The sequence below is a fragment of the Neofelis nebulosa genome, chromosome 18 (genome assembly GCF_028018385.1).
Source record: "Neofelis nebulosa isolate mNeoNeb1 chromosome 18, mNeoNeb1.pri, whole genome shotgun sequence".
Lineage (NCBI taxonomy): Eukaryota > Metazoa > Chordata > Mammalia > Carnivora > Felidae > Neofelis > Neofelis nebulosa.
Genome location: NC_080799.1, coordinates 41,587,435 through 41,607,376, shown reverse-complemented (window position 1 = coordinate 41,607,376; position 19,942 = coordinate 41,587,435). Strand labels below are relative to the sequence as shown.

The following is a 19,942-nucleotide window of genomic DNA, read 5'->3' as shown; positions in this document are numbered from 1 at the left end:
AGAAAGTCGAATGGTGGTTGCCAGGGGCCTAGGGAGAGGAGGGAATGGGGAGTTTGTTGTTTATGAGTGTAGAGTTTCAATGGATGGTGGTGAATCAAAATCAAAATTTTGAATCAAAAATCAAAATTTTTGCAAGAGGATAGATGAGGCCAGATTCAGTGCAAACAACAAATTCTTAGATCTAGTTATCTGCCCCTGAAATGACTGTTTATTAAGATGCATGTTAGGGGTACCTGACCAGCTCAGTTGAAAGAGCATGTGACACTTGATCTTGGAGTCATGAGTTCGAGCCCTACCCGGGATTTAGAGATTACTTAAATAAATAAAACTTCAGAAAAACAAGAAAAAAATTTTAAATGTCTATTTATTTTTGAGAGGGAGAGGGAGAGAGAGAGGGAGAGAGAGAGAGAGAGAGAGAGAGAGAGAGAGAAAACCAGTGAGTGGGGGAGGAGCAGAGAAAGAGGGAGACACAGAATCTGAAGCAGGTTCCAGGCTCTAAGATGTTAGTGCAGAGCCCAATGTGGGGCTCAAACTCACGAACTGTGAGATCATGACCTGAGCTGAATCGGACACTTAACTGACTGAGCCACCCAGGTGCCCCCCCACCCTCCCAAAAAATGTTTTTATTTTCTTATTTATTTTTTAATTTAAAAAAATGTTTATTTACTTTTGAGAGAGAGGGAGACAGTGTGAGCACATTGAAATGTTTTCAATGTGCAAAATACATCACAAAAATTGGGAAAAACACTCCATATCCCATCCCAGAGAGACAGTGCAACCTGCATTATTATTTCGTTGTGTCTCAAATGGAGGTGCACCCATGTATTCTTGGAGCTCTGAAGTTTTACTATACCTAGTGATCTGATTTTTTACAGTGACACGTGAAATATTTTGACAGACACAAAATTTGACTTTTGTGGTGATAATTTACAACCAAAGGGCATTTTCATAGAAAAGACTGTCATTTGCTAAGGTGATGTTTTTCACATTGGAGTCCACTCATTGCCAGAGGATCTGGAGCTTTATTCTCCGTGTCTGTGATCTTTGTTTGTTTGTTTCCTTTAAAAGAGTCCCTTTCAGGAGCACTGGGGTGGCTCAGTCCATTAAGGAGCCGACTTTGGCTCACATCATGATCTCATGGCTCCTGACTGCAAGCCCCACAACGGGCTCTGTGCTGACAGCTTAAGTGCCTGGAGTCTGCTTTGGATTCTGTGTCTCTGTCTCTTTCTGCCCCTCCCCTGCTCCCACTCTCTCTCTCTCTCTCAAAAATAAACAAACATTAAAAGGGCCCCTTTCACTTCTCAGGTTTATGAAACATTAAGTTTAAGCCTCATTTGGGCAGAATAATATTTAGCTGCGAGTCAGAGACACCTGTGGTTTATTTAAAAGGTCGTTTAGGAAATTATCAGCATGGAGGTCCCCCTGGGGAACACCAAGGTGATCAAGGCGAGGACGCCCCATCCCCCATCCCCCATCCCAGTGTGACACTGCACCTCGATTATTTTGTTGTTCTGTAAGGAAACTGCACCCACACGGATGTCATTCGTGCAGGGTCACACATCTGAGTTACACATTCCACACCTCCTTGGAATTGTCCCGTATCCTCTTGGAGAGGAAAAGAAATGCTACAACTAGAGAAACAGCTGCCTCTTGTTGCCTCTGAAGAGACTGGCTCAGGCCCTTCTGTCTTCCCTGGAAGGGACCCTCACTCACCAGGGGAGGAGAGCAGCCAGCTCATGGGGTAGCCATGGACTCTAGTCCTATTGTGGTTTGGATAGTCAGAGTCTGCAGGAAATCACCGACTAGACCATACTTCAAATTCCCTACTAGCTCTCACTGATCTCACTGACTCAGGAGAGTGGCAAAGAGCCCAGTGGGACAGGGTAGCGACAAGTGCAGAGGTGGAGTGAGTCTTGTGCGCCTTTTGCAAGTAGCATTTGTTTCTCCTCAAAGCTACGGCTTTTGGCTTTAGACTGGAAAAGGGGGGTGGGTGGGTGATGGACACATGACACACTGCCTGGGGGCCATGGGGAGGCGTGGCCCGCCATGTGCTCATTCTAGTTTTTGGCAACAAGCCTAGGATGGGTCATTTTGTGTCCTTTAACAGCTGAAGTCCTTGGAAGGCAGTGAAACATTCTGTAGGTGGGGTGGTAATAAATACACGCCCTGCCCCGCTTTTGCTGTGAGAAGCAGAGGAGATTCAGCATGAGAAAGTACATTGTAAACTAGTAAGGGCTTTTCAACCAGAGTTATTGATCACAATGACAAGAAGGTGCATGGTTTAAAGGGAAGAGCTCTGGGTTTTGTTAGGGGCCTGAGTGTAGATCTTGGCTCACCTATACACTGGCTCTGTGACCTTGGATGAGTTCCTCATCTTTCAGAGTTTGTTTTGTTGTGCGTGGATGTTTTTGTTTGGGCAGGACTGGGGGGGGGGGTTTGCGCAGAGATGCGGGGGTGGGGGAGGAGTCCCTATCTAAACATGGGAATATTAGTCTTTGCCTTACTTCAAAGGATTGTGATCAAAATAGAAAATATGACAAAGTTCTTTGTGAACTGAAAAGAGAATGTTCTTAAAAAAATTGTTTTTAAGGTTTATTCATTTTTTGAGAGACAGAGCATGAGTGGGTAGGGGCAGAGAGAGAGGGAGACACAGAATCCAAAGCAAGCTCCAGGCTCTGAACTAACAGCACAGAGCCCAACGCGGGGCTCAAATTCACAAACTGTGGGATCACGACCTGAGCCGAAGTCAGACGCTTAACCGACTGAGCCACCCAGGCACCCCTGGAAAGAGAATGTTCTTAACACAGCTGAAGTTTTCAGATCTCTCCATAGCCACCAAGTACCTGAAATCGGTCCCACAGACATTTCAAACATGACACGTCCAAACAACAGTGACTCACCATCTTTCTCCCCAAACCAGCTCCTTTCCTGCGTTTTTCAGCTTAGCGGTGGGGGAACATAAAGACGCTTATTCACTAGCCCCCAACAACTATCAAATCAAGGTAATCCAGGTACCATGGACCAAGGACCTCTGTTGTGAAGATTTCCAGAGGCTTGTAACTTACCCATGTTTACTAACTGTATCATCTCCGGCTTCTCTATAGTGACTAGTAGTGAAGGGGACCTCGTACAGACCTAGGCTGCTCTCATCAGGGAGTCTTTCCGGAGGCCTCCCAAAAACCTGTCTTCCTCTCCTTGGGTAGCCACCAGCACCCACTCCATTTCCTTGGGGTTCTCCGCTTCCTGAGAGGGCATGTGGGCTCCCCAGCAATCAGCCTTCCTGTGATCCCCTAAAATAAGAACGCACACCCCCTTTTAGTGTGGAATTTTACTGTTAATCACGATGCGGAAATAGATGGGGGGAAAACTAAAATACCAAAAATATGAGGAAGTTACAAAGCTGACAAAAGTTTTCATATTAGTGAGCTCTTCTCTGGTTCCTAACTCCCTCTGACGTGGTAAATGCAAGTCTCTTTGCCTCTTGCTGTCAGCATTTACTCCTGAAAGTTGTACTTCTCAACCAAAACCCTCCCCCACTCTTTCCCCCTAGGTTTTGGGCTCCCTCTTGGTAAGTAAAAGTGCCTGAATCCTGCTTGGTATTCTCAGTGCTTACCACAGACCCTAGTACACACAGCTAACATGTACTGAGTACTTACTATATGCCGAATACTGTATGAAGCCTTCACAAGGACTATCTCAACTCATTCCTCAGATGGTCCTTTGAGGTAGTTACCAATATGTCCCCGTTTTACCGAAAGGCAACTGAGACACAGAGAGGTAAACTAAGTTGTCCAAGGATACACAGCCGGTAAGTGGCAGGGCTGGGATTCGGTCCCTGGCAATCTGACTCCAGGGCCCATAATCTTTTTTTTTTTTTTTTTTTAAATTTAAGTTCATTTACTTATTTTGAGAGAGAGAGAGAGAGAAGAAAGCACATGAGCGAGTGCGTGCACACAAGGGAGGTAGGGGCAGAGAGGAGAGACAGAATCCCAAGAAGGCTCTGTACCATCAGCGCAGAGCCCAATGCAGAGCTTGAACTCATGAACTGTGAGATCATAACCTGAGACGAGACTGAGAGTCAGACATTTAACCAACTGCACCACCCAGGCACCCCCTTTTTTTTTTTTTTTTTTTTACAAGTTTATTTAAGCAAACTCCACATCCAATGTGTGGCTCAAACTCACGCCCCAGAGACCAAGTGCCACATGCAGGGCACCCCCAAGGCCCATATTCTTAATCACTATGCTGAAAACATTTAAGTATCGATTGAATATATTCAATGAACTCGTTTCTCCACTTCTCACTTCATGACAAGCTTTGCCTTCTCTAAAAGGCCTCACTGCTAGCTTCCCTAGCCCAAACTCTCAACTTCTCCTTATATTTTACAATAGCCTTGTAACTTTTTCACTACACCGGTGGTTTTTAAACCTTTTTGAATCTCAGAGCCCGTGGAGAATTTGATCATTGAAAGCTATGGCTATCTATGCAGATTAACATCCACATCCACAAAAATTTGGGTACAATGGGTAGAAGTGGCAAAGAACACACTTCATCTTAAACCCATCAGTGAATCCTCAGGTTTCCTTCTTATTGTTTGGGGTGGTGGTCGGGGTGTGTAAGCTGAAACTCCTTAGTAATGCTTACTGGGCCAGATTCCAGCCTCATCTCCAGTCACACACCCTAAGTTTAGGGCTTAGGCAAACAGGGCAATCACTTTCACACCTCTGAGACATCTGCTTTTGAAGTGTCTGCTGCTTGGAATACTTATCCCCTCCATCTCTATCTGACGCACTTTTCATCAAAGTCCAACTGGAATGTTACCTCTCAGATGTCTTCCCTGACACTCTAGTCTCCGCAACTTGTTCCAGAAACCCCTCACTTCCGTGTCTCTAACACGGTTTATATCTACAAGAGCACTGATCACGTTATGTCAGTTGCTAAGGAGCCGGTCTCTCTCGATTCAGAGTTTGCTCCCCCGAAGCAGGGATGGCATGTCATTCACCGTTGTATCCCCAGTACTCTACAACGTGCGTGAAACACAGTAGGTGCTCACCACGTTTATTAAATTCGTTTGTGCGGGGCTCGGCTCTCCCTTGGCGACTGGCAAGTTCATCACAGGTTTGCAGGAGCCTTAACACGCTCAGGACAGAACCGAGTGATCAAAATCAGCCCCGCGGAGAATCAGCTAGAGAGAAAGCGAGCTTGAGGCCAGGCTTTCGAAGTAGCGCAAAGACCCCCACGAGCTCACGCTGACACAAAGTGAGCAACACTCACGCAACACTTACAGCATCAGGTCAGGGGAAAAAGACCGCGCACTGCATGCTGGGACTGCGCGACTGACGGCAGCATTGCACGCCGGGATATGTAGTCCGGCCCTTCGCGGGGATCCTGAGACCAGTTACAACCGAACACACTCAACCACGTATCTACATAGATAAGGTACAATATTGGCCATACATCACAGAATGACGAGGTCCTTCACGGCACCCATACCTAGTTGCACCCCTCAGAGGAAGCCTCATTTCGGTGTTGGCAACCAGAAAGTCGCATTGGGTGCTGCTGCGCATGCGCACCGCTTGCGCTTGTGCGTGTGCGCGCGCACGGGCCCCGCCTCCGGAAGCGCCATCGCAGCGCCGGCGCGCTGTCTTCGCGACGCCTCCTTGAGCCGGGTGGCGCAGGCGCAGTGTCCCTGGGCCAAGATGGCGGCGCGGTGCCCCACACGCTGGTTGCTGGTGGCTGTGGGGTCCCCGCGGCTGCCGGCTACAGCGGGGAGAGGAGCCCGGCCGCCCAGGGGGGACGTGGTGGGGGCTTCACTGGGCCACAAGCTGAACGTCACTGCATTCTCGCCTTCCCTGAGAGCTCGAGGCTCCGGGGCGCTGCTGACATTGAGAACTGGTGTCAGCTTCAAAGGTGAGGGCAGGCTCCAGCGCCCGAGTGGGGGCTCTAAGGCCCAGAAGGGACTGACTCGATTCGGCTAGGGGGGTAGCGGGGTGGACGGTATCTTCTGACCTGTATGCAGAATTGCTTAGAGAGACCGGCGAGCAGGAGGCAGAGAGGCCCAAATGGCTACTGAGAAATGGTAAACCAGGGAGAGTTGCATGGAGCCCTCGGCGGCAGTAGTGAAATGTTGCGTAGGCCTACAGTCTTATCTTCTCTATCAACATTTCTAGAAGCCTCTTTCCAGCCTGCCACTGCTCCCTTACCCTATTCCGGTCCCGTCTCCTCCCTTCACCTTATAGCCGGAAGGGAGGAGGTAACTGCCATTCGGTGAGCACCTGTTACGGTGCTAGGTACTTTGTGCCCCATCTCACTTGGTGGTAACAACCCTGCAAGAATGGAGTCGTCATCCCCATTTTAAAGAACGAGAAACTGAGGTTCTAGCAAGAAGAATTGACCCGCCCAAGGTCATAAACCTAAAAGAGTAGAGTTGTCCTTTAATAGCTCACGCTCTTTCCGTCACGTGGTTTTAATCGAAGGATACACTTAGTAGTCTTTTATAAGTTCTTAAATTGGCAACTGTAATAAAAATACAAACTTACAGTTATCGAGCGCTTTTCTGTGTACCCGGCATGGGTCATTTCCATGTGATAGATGCTATTACATTTTATAGACAAAGAAGCTTAAGCCTAGATATTAAACGACTTGTAGAAAGTGACAAAGTGAAAAGATGGTAAAGCCCTCATTCAAAACCAGCTTTCTTAATTGATGGAAGCGATACCGAAGTGATATGTATTAAGCCTTTAGGTGCTTGTCTGTGATGGTTCTGCTCTGTGTTGGATGACTTCTGTCAGGAGGAAGGAGGAAACACTGAATAACCAACCATGTGTCTGAATTGTCTTACTGGTTGTGTTCCCTACAATTTGTGCAAGTGATATTTATCTATATATTTACAAAGGTAATGAATTAACAGGCCCTGACAAGATAACCCACACAAGATAATTGCCTGTTGGGGTGCAATTTTGTAATGCTTGTGTAATAAGGGAGTCATTAAAGCATCAGTAATCGTTATTCTTTTGTAAAGTGAACAAACTCACCTCTACCAGTGTGTGTGTGTGTGGGGGGGGGGGACCTGGGTGAGTTATTTAATCTCTTTGAACCCCTGTTTCCTTAACTGTAAAAATTTGTTCATTGACTCGGGTATTTATTGAGAGTCTGCCATATGCTGGCCACTATTCTAGTTATTGGGGATACAGCAGAGAACAGAGAGATTGGATGAGGTTTTGGTCAAGTGACCCCATTTTTTAATTCTGCTCTTGCCACCAATATTTCCTCACGGGTAGAGCAGTAGTCTATTCAGGTTTCTTCAGGGTTACTCGGAGCGATGTCATGTTGTATTTCTCAGTATGAGCAAAAGTGGTAAGTTTCAAGTTTTGCTAACTTTTTCTAATGTCAGTGTTGTTTTAAATAGAATTTGGCTGCATCTTTTTGTTCATTTATTCCTTAGGTAATTATTAAGCTATTTCTGTTCATAGTACATTTGTACCAGTTTGGGGAGCATTTGTGTTGATTGTGTATATATGAGAGAGATAGGCAGGCACTGAGTACTGAGCCTTTGGGGGACCCTTACTAAGGAACTGCAATCAGCACATAGCCCAGAATAGGCATGTTTTGTATCACATGATGAATATTTTTGAGAGATGACATCCTTCAAGACACACTCTTGTTATTACATCTAAAGGCATCAACTCAGCTCCCAAACATGGGTCTTTGATGTTCTCTCAAATCTAGTAATACAATTAGAGGACATAAAACAACACTTTAATTACAACTTTTCTCCCAGGGCAGAAAAAAATGTAGTTATTTGACTCTGGGTTTGTCATTCTTGGAGTGACTTGGAGGCTGATCCTATTCTGGGTTCTAAAAAGGGCAAGACATTGTTCTTGGGGGAAAGTTTGTCCATTAAATGAACTTTAATTATTTTTTTAAAAATTTTTTAAATGTTTATTTATTTTTGAAGGAGAGACAGACAGAGTGTGAGTGGGGTAGGGGCAGAGAGGGAGGGAGACACAGAATCCAAAGCAGGCTCCAGGCTCCGAGCTGTCAGCACAGAGCCCGACGCGGGGCTCGAACTCACAAACCATGAGATCATGACCTGAGCTGAAGTTGGCTGCTCAACTGACTGAGCCACCCAGGCGCCCCAAATGAACTTTAATTATTGTTAACCATTGGTGCTTTTTGGATAATGTCAAAAGTCATCAAATTTGTAATAGTTAAATGTGATTTGTCTTTATTCGCATGCAGTTTTGCACGTTACGTTGTTACATCCCAGTGTTTCTTGAGTCCAAGGTCTCTGCTCACGTTCTTGGAGCTGCCACTACCAGTCTCTTCCTGGATTGTAAGGAGCCTGGGGGTGGTGGGGGCTGACAGGACCAGGGCAGCCCCTCACTCCTGAGTGAAGAGGGACTCCGTATAGGAGCACTAGGCCGCTAGCTCTGTTTCTCTCAAATCTGACCAAAGAAAGACCTCTGTGGTCGCCTACCTCCCACTACTTCCCCGCTGTCTGCTCCTTGTGTTCTGGGGGGTCTAGGGTGCGGGACAGGAAACAGTATGGGGATACTGAAGGTCGAGATTGACTTGCTGCTTCTGATTTCTCATCATTCTGACTCTTTCCTACTCGTCCTCCTGTCTGGTTACCTTGGCCCCCTTCCTGGATATTATCCCTCAACACTCCTGGTTGTGTTTTGTGCTCAGGTTAATTTTAAGTAGTCTCCCAGTCCTCCAGTTTGTTGTGGGTTGTTTTTGAGAGCTCTTTCTCATGCAAAGGCGTTCCTTTCCCTGTTTAACACTTGCAGTGACTCCCTGTTGCCCTCAGGATAATATCTTGACTCCTTAGGCTAGCTCAAAGGCCCTTTGCCTATTCCTAGGCCTCATTAATCAGCATCATTATCTCTAACCACATCTCTATTTGTATAAAACGTATACAAGTTACATCATGCAGTTATTAGGTGCATGTGAACTTTCATGTGAACCAAAGATGATCTATGACTCAGCAGCCAAATGAGGCACTTTTGAAAATACAAGGGGAATCTGTTGCAAATGGCATAAGGACTACAGGTGTAATTCTGGGCAGATTCAAACCTTTCCTTAGCCTAGCTAATTTCTACAGTTTAACAGCAGCTGCCTTAAAAGGCCTTTCCTGAACTTTTTCAGTTGGGTTGTCAGTGCTTCTCAACTGGGAATGATTTTGCCCTGCAAAAGACTTTTGGCAATGTCTGGAGACATTTAGTTGCTCTCTTGTGACAGGGGTAGAGGGGCAGTAGAGTGTACTACTTATAAGATGTTGGTGCTGCTGAACATCCTTTGACATATAAGTAGTTTAGTTTGCCAGGGATGCCATAAGAGAGAACCACATTTATCCTCACATTTCTAGAGGCTAGAAGTCCAAGATCAATGTTTTGGCAGAGTTGTTACCCATCCTACCTCCAGGGGCACCTGGCTGGCTCAGTCAGAAGAGCATGAGACTCTTGATCTCACGATTGTGAGTTCTAGCCCCACGTTGGGTGTAGAGATTACTTAAATAAATGAAAACTTAAAATTAGGATCCTACCTCAAAATACAGTCACATTCTGAGGCACTGGGGATTAGAGCCTCAACATATGAATTAAAGAGACATAGCCCATAACAATAGGAAAGCCCCTTCACCAAGAGGAATCCAATACCATCCTCAACATTGTGAGGTTGAGAAACCCTGGTTAGGTGACCCTATGTGTGTTCTCACTGTGCATGTCCTTGTGTACTGTTTCTTTGTACACTGTCTCCCACGCTCCCATGTGGACTGTAAGCTCCTTGAGGGCGCTGGCTTTGGTCTTGTCTTCACATTGTATCCTCCCTGCCACTACAGTATTAATATCTTGAATAATGTAAGCTCTAGGAAGGCAGTGTCTGAATGGTCTGCTGCCTATTCCCAGCACAGAACTCAGTGCCTGGCAAGTAGTACATGTTCAGTGAGTATTTACTGAATGAATGAATGGTGCATCCAGAACCTTCTCTGTAGGCTGAAGTTCGACTTAGAAACCTGGAGCTGTCATGATCTTCATGCTCTTTCTTACTTGGCTCCCTTCCACTCCCAGCCCCGTGTCTTCAGTTGTCACGGAATGGGTTGGAGGTTAGGCAGGGCTCAAGTTGTGGGGCAGCTCCTCCTGCTTCACTTGGTGACAGACCAGTCCAAGTTAGTTCTCTGCTCTGTGCACAGAGGGCAGTTGAGTGGATGTGTCCGCCAGTGGACGTTCCTCCTACTGCTGATGCCAGAGGCATGAAGGGGGGCAGGGCATATGGCTCTCTGCCTTGGGCTTTGACCCCAGTTAGCTGTTAGTTAGTTTCAGGCATAGGGCCTTTTAACCCCGTGTGTCTATTTAGGTGTTTTTTTTGTTTGTTTTCTTTTTTTTGGGAGAGGGGCAGCACTTTTATCAGATTCTCTTAGATCTGTGACCTTAAACACTGAGAACCATTTTTTCTTCTTTTTCTTCCTTTCTCTCTTTCTTTCAGAGAGAGAGTGCGAGTGGGGAAGAGGGGCAGAGGGAGAAAGAGAATCCCAAGCCAGCTCTACACTCATCACAGAGCCGATGTAGAGCTTGATCCCATGACCCTGGGATCATGACCCCAGCCGAAATAAAGAGTCAGCCTCTCAGGGTGCCTGGGTGTCTCAGTCAGTTAAGCGTCTGACTTCGGCTCAGGTCATGATCTCGTGGTTTGTGAGTTCGAGCCCCACATCAGGTTCTGTGCTGACAGCTCAGACGCTGGATCCTGCTTCAGATTCTTTGTCTCCCTCTGTCTGCCCCTCCTCCATTCACACTCTGTGTCTCTTTCTCAAAAATAAATAAACGTTAAAAAAAAATAGGGGCACCTGGGTGGCTCAGGGGGTAAGCATCCAACATCGGCTCAGGTCATGATCTTGTGGTTCGTGGGTCGAGCCCCGTGTCGGGCTCTGTGCTGACAGCTCAACTCAGAGCTTTGTCTCATGCTCTGTCTCAAAAATAAACATTGAAAGAAAAAAAATTTTTTTTTAATTAAAAAAAAAAGTCGGCTGCTCATCCGACTGAGCCACCCAGCACCCTGAGTACCGTTTCTTTAGTTCTTTAGTTCTCACATTGAGCATGTGGCAGAATTGTCACCTGGAGGGCTTATTAAACACAGCCTGCTGGACCCCACCTCCAGAGTCTCTGATTCAGGTCAGGGGTGGGGCCTGAAAATGGACATTTCCAACAAGCTGATGATGCTGCTGGTCCAGGGACCACACTCTGAGAACCACCCCAGAACCACATCCCCAAGGTTGTATGGTGGAGGCAAAGAACCTGGAGAATTGTTAAGCATTAAGGAAGACAGCATATGAAGGTACGTGGCACATGGCAGGTGCTCAGGTAGTGTGACAGTGGGGCTAGGTCCCTTTCTAGTCATCCCCCCCGGTGTAGCCCCCATCCGGGGTGCAGTCGTGAGGATGCGACCTCACTGTGTCGTGATCCAGCAGAATTAGCCCTGCCCAGTACTCTTCATTTTATGTTCATTGTACACAGTGGCCTTGGCCATCCTTGAAGTGCAGTGAGTTTGGTCTCCAGCGGGCTTGGGGGGAAAACTGACCCTAAGCTGTGACCTCCGTTCCTTCATAGGTGTAACCTGGCTGGGTGTTTACTCACAGCTTCCTTTTGTTGAGCACATTCCCAGAGTGATTTTCTTTCCTTTTTTTTCTTTTTTAGGAGTAAAAAGTTACCCTTTTGTTCGTACTGCATCCTTCCACACGAGCTCCCCTTTGGCCAAAGAGGATTATTACCAGATACTAGGAGTGCCCCGAAATGCCAGCCAGAAGGAGATCAAGAAAGCGTATTACCAGGTCTGTATGGAAGCCAGATTTTAGGGACAAGACTGTAGAAGGGATGCTGTCAGTTTAGTCTGCTCACCAGTGCAGCGTGTATGCCCATACGTGTAGGTGACATGTGGCTCACAGTGTAGAATGAGGTGATGGGGTTTGCTGGACTGTCCCTCAGGTGCATAGTGTCCCACTGGTTAACACTTCAGAAAAAGAGGCAGAACCCAAATTTTTAAAAATCTTTTTCCAAAGCTGTTTTCGTATTTAAAATTATTCTGTGCCTTGTAACTTGTATGAAAATTCACTACAAGATTCTTGATTTTTTTAAATTTTGTTTTCCTTTTGTGTGGGGGCGGGGGAGGGTGGCAAAAACTTTGAACCTAATATTTGTGAACTGATACTGATTAAGACCAGACCTAGCAGCCATGGCTTGGATAGCTAATCCCTTCCCTTATGTTTTTTCAAAGCGTACAATTCACTGGTTTTTAATGTATTCATGGAGGCTTTACAACCATGCCCACAATCAGTACATTTTCAACTGCTTAAAAAACCCCATACCATCAGCACTCACTTCCCAGTTTCCTCTCTCCTCTGCCTTTGCAATTACTAACCTGCTTTTTGTTTCTATGGATTTGCCTGTTCTGGGCATTTCACAGAAGTGAAGTCGTACATCGTGTGAACTTTTGTGATGGGCTCTTTCTCTCTGGAAAGAAGCTTCATCAACGCTGTAGCATGTATCGGTTCTTCATTCCTTTCAGTGGTCGAGTAATATTCCATGCGTGGATAGGCTACATTTTTATTTATCCATTTGGACATTTGGATCGTTTCCACTTTTTTTTTTTTTTTGGCTGTTATGAGTAGTGCTGCTGTGAACCCCAGGTATAGGTTTTGGGTAGACTTATGTTGTAATGGAATGAGCAAAGGCACGGGGTTAGGAAACAGAGACCCTGGCTTGGGAACAGTGAATATCATGTCTCTCCTCTTTGAACTGGAAGGTAAGGTACCTGACGTAAGGGTGGGAGAGCAGTGAAAAGATGGAGGCCGGGACCACAAGGGAACACATGAGTCCCTCTGCAAGCACTAGAAACTTAACTTAAAATTTTTTTTTTTTTTTAACGTTTATTTATTTTTGAGACAGAGAGAGAGAGAGCATGAACAGGGGAGGGTCAGAGAGAGAGGGAGACACAGAATCCGAAACGGGCTCCAGGCTCTGAGCTGTCAGCACAGAGCCCGACGCGGGGCTTGAACCCACAAACTGCGAGATCGTGACCTGAGCTGAAGTCGGACACTTAGCTGACTGAGCCACCCAGGCTCCCCTAGAAACTTAATTTAAGAGAGTGGGGAGCCATTCAAGTTTTTGGGTGTGGAAGTAAAAAGATGAGGTAAAACTGTGCAATTTAAAACTGGACATTTTTAAAGTAGTCTTTACAACGCAATTTCTGGGGTCAGGACTTGATGAAAGCTTTGTGTGTATTGCGTCATTTCATCCTCATGGCAGAGGCTTGGAGAGGTTGTGACCTACGCCCGAGGCCGCGTAAGTCACTAGGTGTCACACATGAGACTCAAATACTGCAAAAAGGCCTCTCTTTTCCTTAAGCTAATCTCATGAGTACACCATTGTTTCTTGCCGTGGCTTTTGGGACCGGCCTTTGTGGCCCACCGTGATGTCCTGGCTGTTCCCTGAGACCCTGATCCGGGGCTTAGCACGCCGCCCCTGGTGTGCTCCCACGAGCTGCTGTGAGGACCAGCGTCTCCAGAAGCAGGACTGAGCTCAGAGATGCCAGGGGAGCCGTACTCTGCCTTTCCACTGATGGCTCTTTCCATTGTGGATGGCTGGCGCTGCCTTCCTTCTGTCGGCCTGCCTTTGGGGAGTGGGTGGAAGCTTCTGGCCACCTGCCACCGTCCTCATTCCTCCCGGAAACCAGAGTGGCATGGCACATGACCAGTTCTTTCTTTGCAGGCTCGGTGACGCGTATTTCTTCTTTTGCTCCTGTGGAAGACCGAGAGCTGTTTGTCTGGCTCTTAGCGTAAAGAAAGGACTCTCTGGGATCATGATATCCAGCCTCAGTTATTTGCTGGGCTGTTTTGTTGAAGAGGATTAAAGTCACCCACGTAACCAAAGGCAGGGGTGGTTAGGCTTATTCTGATGAAGAGCTTTCTAACAGTGAAGGCTGTCCATCATGATACAACCCACCTTGGGTAGAAGTGAGTTCCCCATCACAGAAAAGAATCCCATCATGTTTCTCAGATGTGGGTAAGGTCCTAACACCCCTCCCTTTTTTTTTTTTCTTAATTGTGATGGATGTTTAAAAATTGTGTTAAAATATGCTCAACTCCCTCTCAAGCCATATTAATCTCATGCGATCATGTTTGTCTAAAATCCGACTGTTTCATGTTGTGGTCATTGTACTTGTTTCTCCAGCATGGGTCTTTGGGAGTCGGCCTGGCCCGTACAGCCCTGTGATGTCTCCTTGTACTTTTCTGAATTTGAACTCCTTTGCATCCTCGTTTGGCATTATGAGCCATGACACCGTTTCATCTTGTCTTGGCTCAAATGCACTATTTACATGTCACATCTCCTTTCTTTCTTTTCACCTAAGCCATGGACGTGGTATCTTGTGTGCAAGCTCTGAGGCTCTCTGCCTCAGTGCTGTATTTTCCGGTGGCCATCCTGGTGATTTGGGGCATACTGTTACTCAGTATCAGTGATTTTTTGGCTTGTCGTTGAAAATTTGAAATTCCTTCCAGATGCCCCCACCTCCTGACTACATCCTCTGCTCCCTTCTGTGTCCTAATAATGGCTGATGTTGCCGTGGGCCGTGCCCTGTGTTCATTTTAGAATATGTGGTGTTTCATCTCATCCCTGCCACAACCCTGTGGAGTAGGTACCGTTATCATCATTTGACAGACGAGGAAGTTGTGCTTAGTGACATTCTGTCTGGGGTCTCAGGGCTACACACAGTGGATCCGGACGCTCTGACCCGGAGGCTGTGCACTTAACTTCCTGCACCCTAACCGCAGCCAGCTGCTGGTGGCGTGGCGTCCTAGCCACATGACTTCTCCGGTCCGCGGTTGGATTCCGTGTGCCTCCTTCCCTCACGTGAGGGACCTGTAGTGACCCAGACTTGGAAGGGGTCAGCAGCCGCAGCAAACAGTGAGCCAACAGTGAGCCACCTGCAAAGCACAGCACTGCTCAGAGTGCCTGGAGGGTAACCGTAGTTTTAGAGTGGCTCGGCTCAGCTGCGGACAGCCTAGTGAGATTTTACTCTTTTTTAATATTTAGACTTGTGTTTTGAAGAGGCAATACGTTTCCTTTGTTCAGAATTAAGCAAATACAAAAGAGTATATTCGGTAGAAAGTCTCCCTCCTGTTCTCTTACATCCCTCCTTTTGCAACCAATGTTACTAGCTTGCTATATGTTTTCCAAAATAACTTGTACAGCAGATACATCTACGTATCCAGTTATTTTCTTCTCTTTTTACATAGTTGATGGTATATCAGACACACTGTTTTCCACTGCTTTCACAAAGGTGCCCAAGTTCTAAAGCATTTGTTCTTTTTGGCAGAGATTTGTTGTGGTTAAAAAATGTGTATATGTCTCAGATTTGAAGAGATGGTTTATTTTATTTTACTTTTATTTATTTTTTAAAGACATTTTAAAAATATTTATTTATTTATTTTGAAAGGGAGCGAGCATGAGCGAATGTGGTTGGGGGGAGGGACAGAGAGAGAGGAGAGAGGATCCCAAGCATGTTCCATGCTGCCAACGCAGAGCCCGATGCAGGACTCGATCTCAGAGTGTGAGATCATGACCTGAGCCGAAACCAAGAGTTGGTCAGACACTTAACTGACCGAGTAACCCAGTTGCTGCAAGAGATGGTTTATTTTAAAGTCTTAGGCCTTGTTTTAAGAATTGCTGTTGGTTGATGGGGCTCCTGGGTGGCTCAGTCGGTTAAGCGTCTGACTTTGGCTCAGGTCATGATCTCACAGTTCGTGAGTTCAAGCCCCACATCAGGCTCTGTGCTGACAGCTCAGAGCCTCGAGCCTGCTTCAGATTCTGTGTCTCCCTCTCTCTCTGCCCTTCCCCACCCCACCCTTGCACTCTGTCTTTTTCTGTCTCTCAAAAAACAAACAAACAAACAAACATACATTAAAAAAAAATTGCTGTTGGTCGCAAAATCTCAAAACAGACTAATGCTGTAAGGGAGGTGAGATTGTGACTGTTATTTGAGGTCCAGTGTTAGTAATCATCATGTGTCCATTGTAATTTATGGTTTTCTCCCTTAGCTGGCCAAGAAATACCACCCAGACACAAACAAGGATGATCCCAAAGCCAAGGAGAAGTTCTCCCAGCTGGCAGAAGCCTATGAGGTAATGCGACTTACCTGTGTGTGCAGTCACTGTCATTCAGCTGTGTGGGTACATCAGCGTGTGCTGCCCAGGGTGACCTGACATGTCATAAGGTCCATTGTGAAGACTGTCCCATACCAGATTACCTCCTTGAAGAAAAGATTCCCAGGTCTCCTGCTAGATCTCACTTGGAATCTCAGTAGGAAATGGTCTGATAATCTATATTAACAGAGCTCCCAGGTCATCTGATTTATAGCCAGGTCTGGGAGCTCCTGGTTGGATTAATTAATTCCACACTTATTTGTTGACCCCCCTCCTTAGGGCATCTCTGTCTAGTGGGATGGTGCGTATTGTAAAAGTAGGAGGCCGCCCGTGAGGAACTTGAAATGTAGTCAGAGGGATGAAGCGCGCACTGTGGCGGGCTGCTGAGCCGTTCCAGAGCGACCTTCCCAGACTTAGAGGGTCTGTAGGGACTCAGGATACGTAGAGTATCGTGTACCTGCTGTATGAGTGTGCACATCCCCCAGCCATCTGAAAGTACGTCACAGATGCCGTATCTCTTTATTCTTCAGTACTCGAGTGTGAATTTTCTAAGACCAAGAACATTCTTTTACGTTAACCACAGTACACTTGTCAAAAGCAGGAAATTTAATGCTGATCCAGCACCCTTACCTGTACACACGGTGTGAACTTGTGCCGTGTCCTGGGCCTCGGGAGACCTGGTGGCGCCTGACCGCCGGGCCTTTTCCTGTAGGTGCTGAGTGACGAAGTGAAGAGGAGACAGTATGACACCTACGGCTCTGCGGGCTCGGACACCGGCGCCTCCGGACAGAGCTACTGGAAAGGGGGCCCCACTGTCGACCCCGAGGAGCTCTTCAGGAAGATCTTCGGGGAATTCTCATCCTCTTCTTTTGGGGATTTCCAGAGTGTATTCAGTCAGCCTCAGGAGGTAGGCTCCTTGTTTTAAAGAATCATTCACATTTTAGCCGCTCATTGTGAGGCAAACATTTTATGTTTCTTTTTCTCAAAAAAAAAAAAAACAACAACAACAACAGAAAAAACAAAACAAAAAAAAACCCAAAGCAGCTTCGATGGAATGATCTGGAGGCAGCCATTTTGGTAGGAAATAATTCCCATATTTAAGAAAAACCATGTAGGTAATCCATGTAGGATTACCATGTAGGTAATCCTTTTTAGCTGTACAATTGCTTAATCAGGCAGCCTGAGGCGAAGGCTTTGAGGGTCCATGATTCGGGTGCGTTTTGTCTGGAGCTTGCTGCATTATTGTAGAAGAGCTCGGTACCAGAACGGAGACACAACACCAATTTTACCTCTTGCATGTTTATGTCCTAATAAGACATTATCAGAGCTGAGAGAGGGAGCATGTTTTATGACTTAAATTATGTTTGGGGATCATTCGAGCTGTCTATAAGGACTATGTACAAATATTATCTGTGAACAGTTTGTTGAAAAGTACATTTTCACTTAAAACAAGCATTCCCTCTTGAAAATCCTGAGATGTAGGGCAGAGTCAGTCGAGTCCCATCCATTCCTACTTGGCAGAGGACAGGTGAGTTAAAAAATAAGTAGCTGGGTGAAGAGATGAACAGGTGGGACATGGAAGATTTTTGGTGAAATTTCACATTTAGTGAAAGTCCTGGGGCGCCTGGGTGGCGCAGTCGGTTAAGCGTCCGACTTCAGCCAGGTCACGATCTCGCGGTCCGTGAGTTCGAGCCCCGCGTCAGGCTCTGGGCTGATGGCTCGGAGCCTGGAGCCTGTTTCCGATTCTGTGTCTCCCTCTCTCTCTGCCCCTCCCCCGTTCATGCTCTGTCTCTCTCTGTCCCAAAAATAAATAAAAAACGTTGAAAAAAAAAAAAAAAGTCCTCTATGATTTTGTAACAACAGACCCGTGTCATACATTTGTTTAGGCCCTTAGGAAATACACCACCAAGGGTGGACCCTGAAGTGAAAGACGAGCTTTGGGGGACTCTGATGTGTCCATGTGGGTTCATCCTTGATAAAAAATGGACGTCCCGGTGACAGATGCTGACCCTGGTGGGGGCTGTGCATATGTGGGGGCAGGGGGCGATCCTGATACCTCCCTCTCAATTTTATAAACGTGTAAAACCGTCTTAAAGAATAAAGCCCACTTTAAAAGAAGAGGTAACGTGAATGAAAACCGCTGACCATTGCCCTCCTTTACTTTCAAAGTGGAGGATCACTTTGGTAATTAACCAAAGATGACAGGCTGCCCTCTGACTTCTTTAGTACATCATGGAGCTGACGTTTAATCAGGCTGCCAAGGGGGTCAACAAGGAGTTCACCGTGAACATCACTGACACCTGCGAGCGGTGTGACGGCAAGGGGAACGAGCCTGGCACCAAGATGCAGAACTGCCATTACTGCGGCGGCTCCGGCATGGTGAGAATGTGGCAGAGCCCCCCCCCCCCCCCCCCCCGCCTGGGATCCCCCGCCTCTAGCCCCCCCACACCCCTTGCCGGCCCTTTTTCTACACTCCTGTGGATAGCCTTGGAGGTATCTGGCAGTGCTTGGTGCTTTTGAGTGTCCGTGACTAGGTGGGACTGTTTTATCTAGATCTTTCTTTCCCAAGAGTACTCTGTCTTGGTCAGTGATCCTGTGCTGTCTTCCCTGAAAATACACTTCCCTGAAAATTTTGGTAATTTGAAACCGTTGCTGGGGGGCGGGGGGTTTAAATCTTGCTTGAAGTGTAATCATTTTTTTCTTTTGGTAAGTTTTTTATATAATACAAACATACAGAACAGTATAAAGAGCCACTCCCTTATTCCTTACCCAGATTCACCAGTTGTTAACATTCTGTCCCATTTGCACTGTCATATCTGTTGTGTATTTTCAAGGAACAAGAATGTTCTTTTATGCAACCACAACACAGTTGTCACTATCAGGAAATTTAACGTTGCTAGAATACCATTTTCTGTACTCATTCTCATGTGTTCACTTGTCCTTACAATGTCCTTTTTTTCCTGATCCAGGATCCATGCTGGGATTTTGCATAGTGTTTGGTTGTCATATCTTTTGTCTCCTTTAATCTGGGAACGGTTTCTTGGCCTTTCTTTTTCTTTATGACCTTGACATTTTTTAGGATTACAGGCCAGCTGTTTTGTAGAATGCCCTTTATATTGGGGTTCATCTGATATTTTCTCATGACTAGATTCAGATCACACATTTTTGGTGAAACGTCACAGAGGGGTAGTGCCCTTGACACTGGATCACGTCAGGAGTCGTGAGGTGTCAGTTTGTCCCATTAGTGATGACGTGACATTGGATCATGAGTAGTTAGTTAAGATAGTGTCCACCAGGTTTCTTCACTGTAAAGTTGTTAATTTTCCCTTTGAGATTAATGAGGAAGTTGTGGTGAGGCACATACTGACTTCTGAACTCCAGATCACCGCGTTGATTGTAGGAGACTGAAAAATGGGTTGTACTGCCTCTCTGTAACCATTCCTGAAACCTCTGGGAGCTGAGCAGTTACCTTTTAAAGAGAGTAGTGCCCCTCTGATTACAACAGCGATTGCTGAGAAAACAAAAGAGAAACCTGACCACCCAGAGCAGCTAGTCTGGTCCCTGAGGCCACTACTGCCCTGTTCTCACTGTACCTGAGGGCCATGTGGGAAGAAAGAGGGGGGCTGGGTCCTCCCTATCTTCCCCCGGCCCCCACCACTGGTGCCCCAGGAGCAAGGAGGCAGGCAGCCCCTGTTGCTGGCGTGGTGCTGCTCGTTCTGCCCCCCCGCCCCCGAGTGTCCTCTCCCCCAT

General features: G+C 46.6%; 1 protein-coding gene across 2 annotated transcripts in view; it reads left to right on the top strand.

The window, feature by feature from the left end:
- The first annotated feature begins 5,665 nt into the window (after positions 1-5,665).
- Positions 5,666-19,942, top strand: part of DNAJA3 (DnaJ heat shock protein family (Hsp40) member A3) — a 30,170-nt gene continuing 15,893 nt past the window's right edge. For both annotated transcript variants that reach the window (XM_058711522.1, XM_058711521.1), the window contains exons 1-5: positions 5,666-5,910; positions 11,691-11,824; positions 16,088-16,171; positions 16,905-17,099; positions 18,419-18,571. In XM_058711522.1, the coding sequence (XP_058567505.1) occupies positions 5,700-5,910; positions 11,691-11,824; positions 16,088-16,171; positions 16,905-17,099; positions 18,419-18,571 (777 nt within the window). In that variant the 5' untranslated portion in view covers positions 5,666-5,699. The remainder of the gene's footprint in view (positions 5,911-11,690; positions 11,825-16,087; positions 16,172-16,904; positions 17,100-18,418; positions 18,572-19,942) is intronic.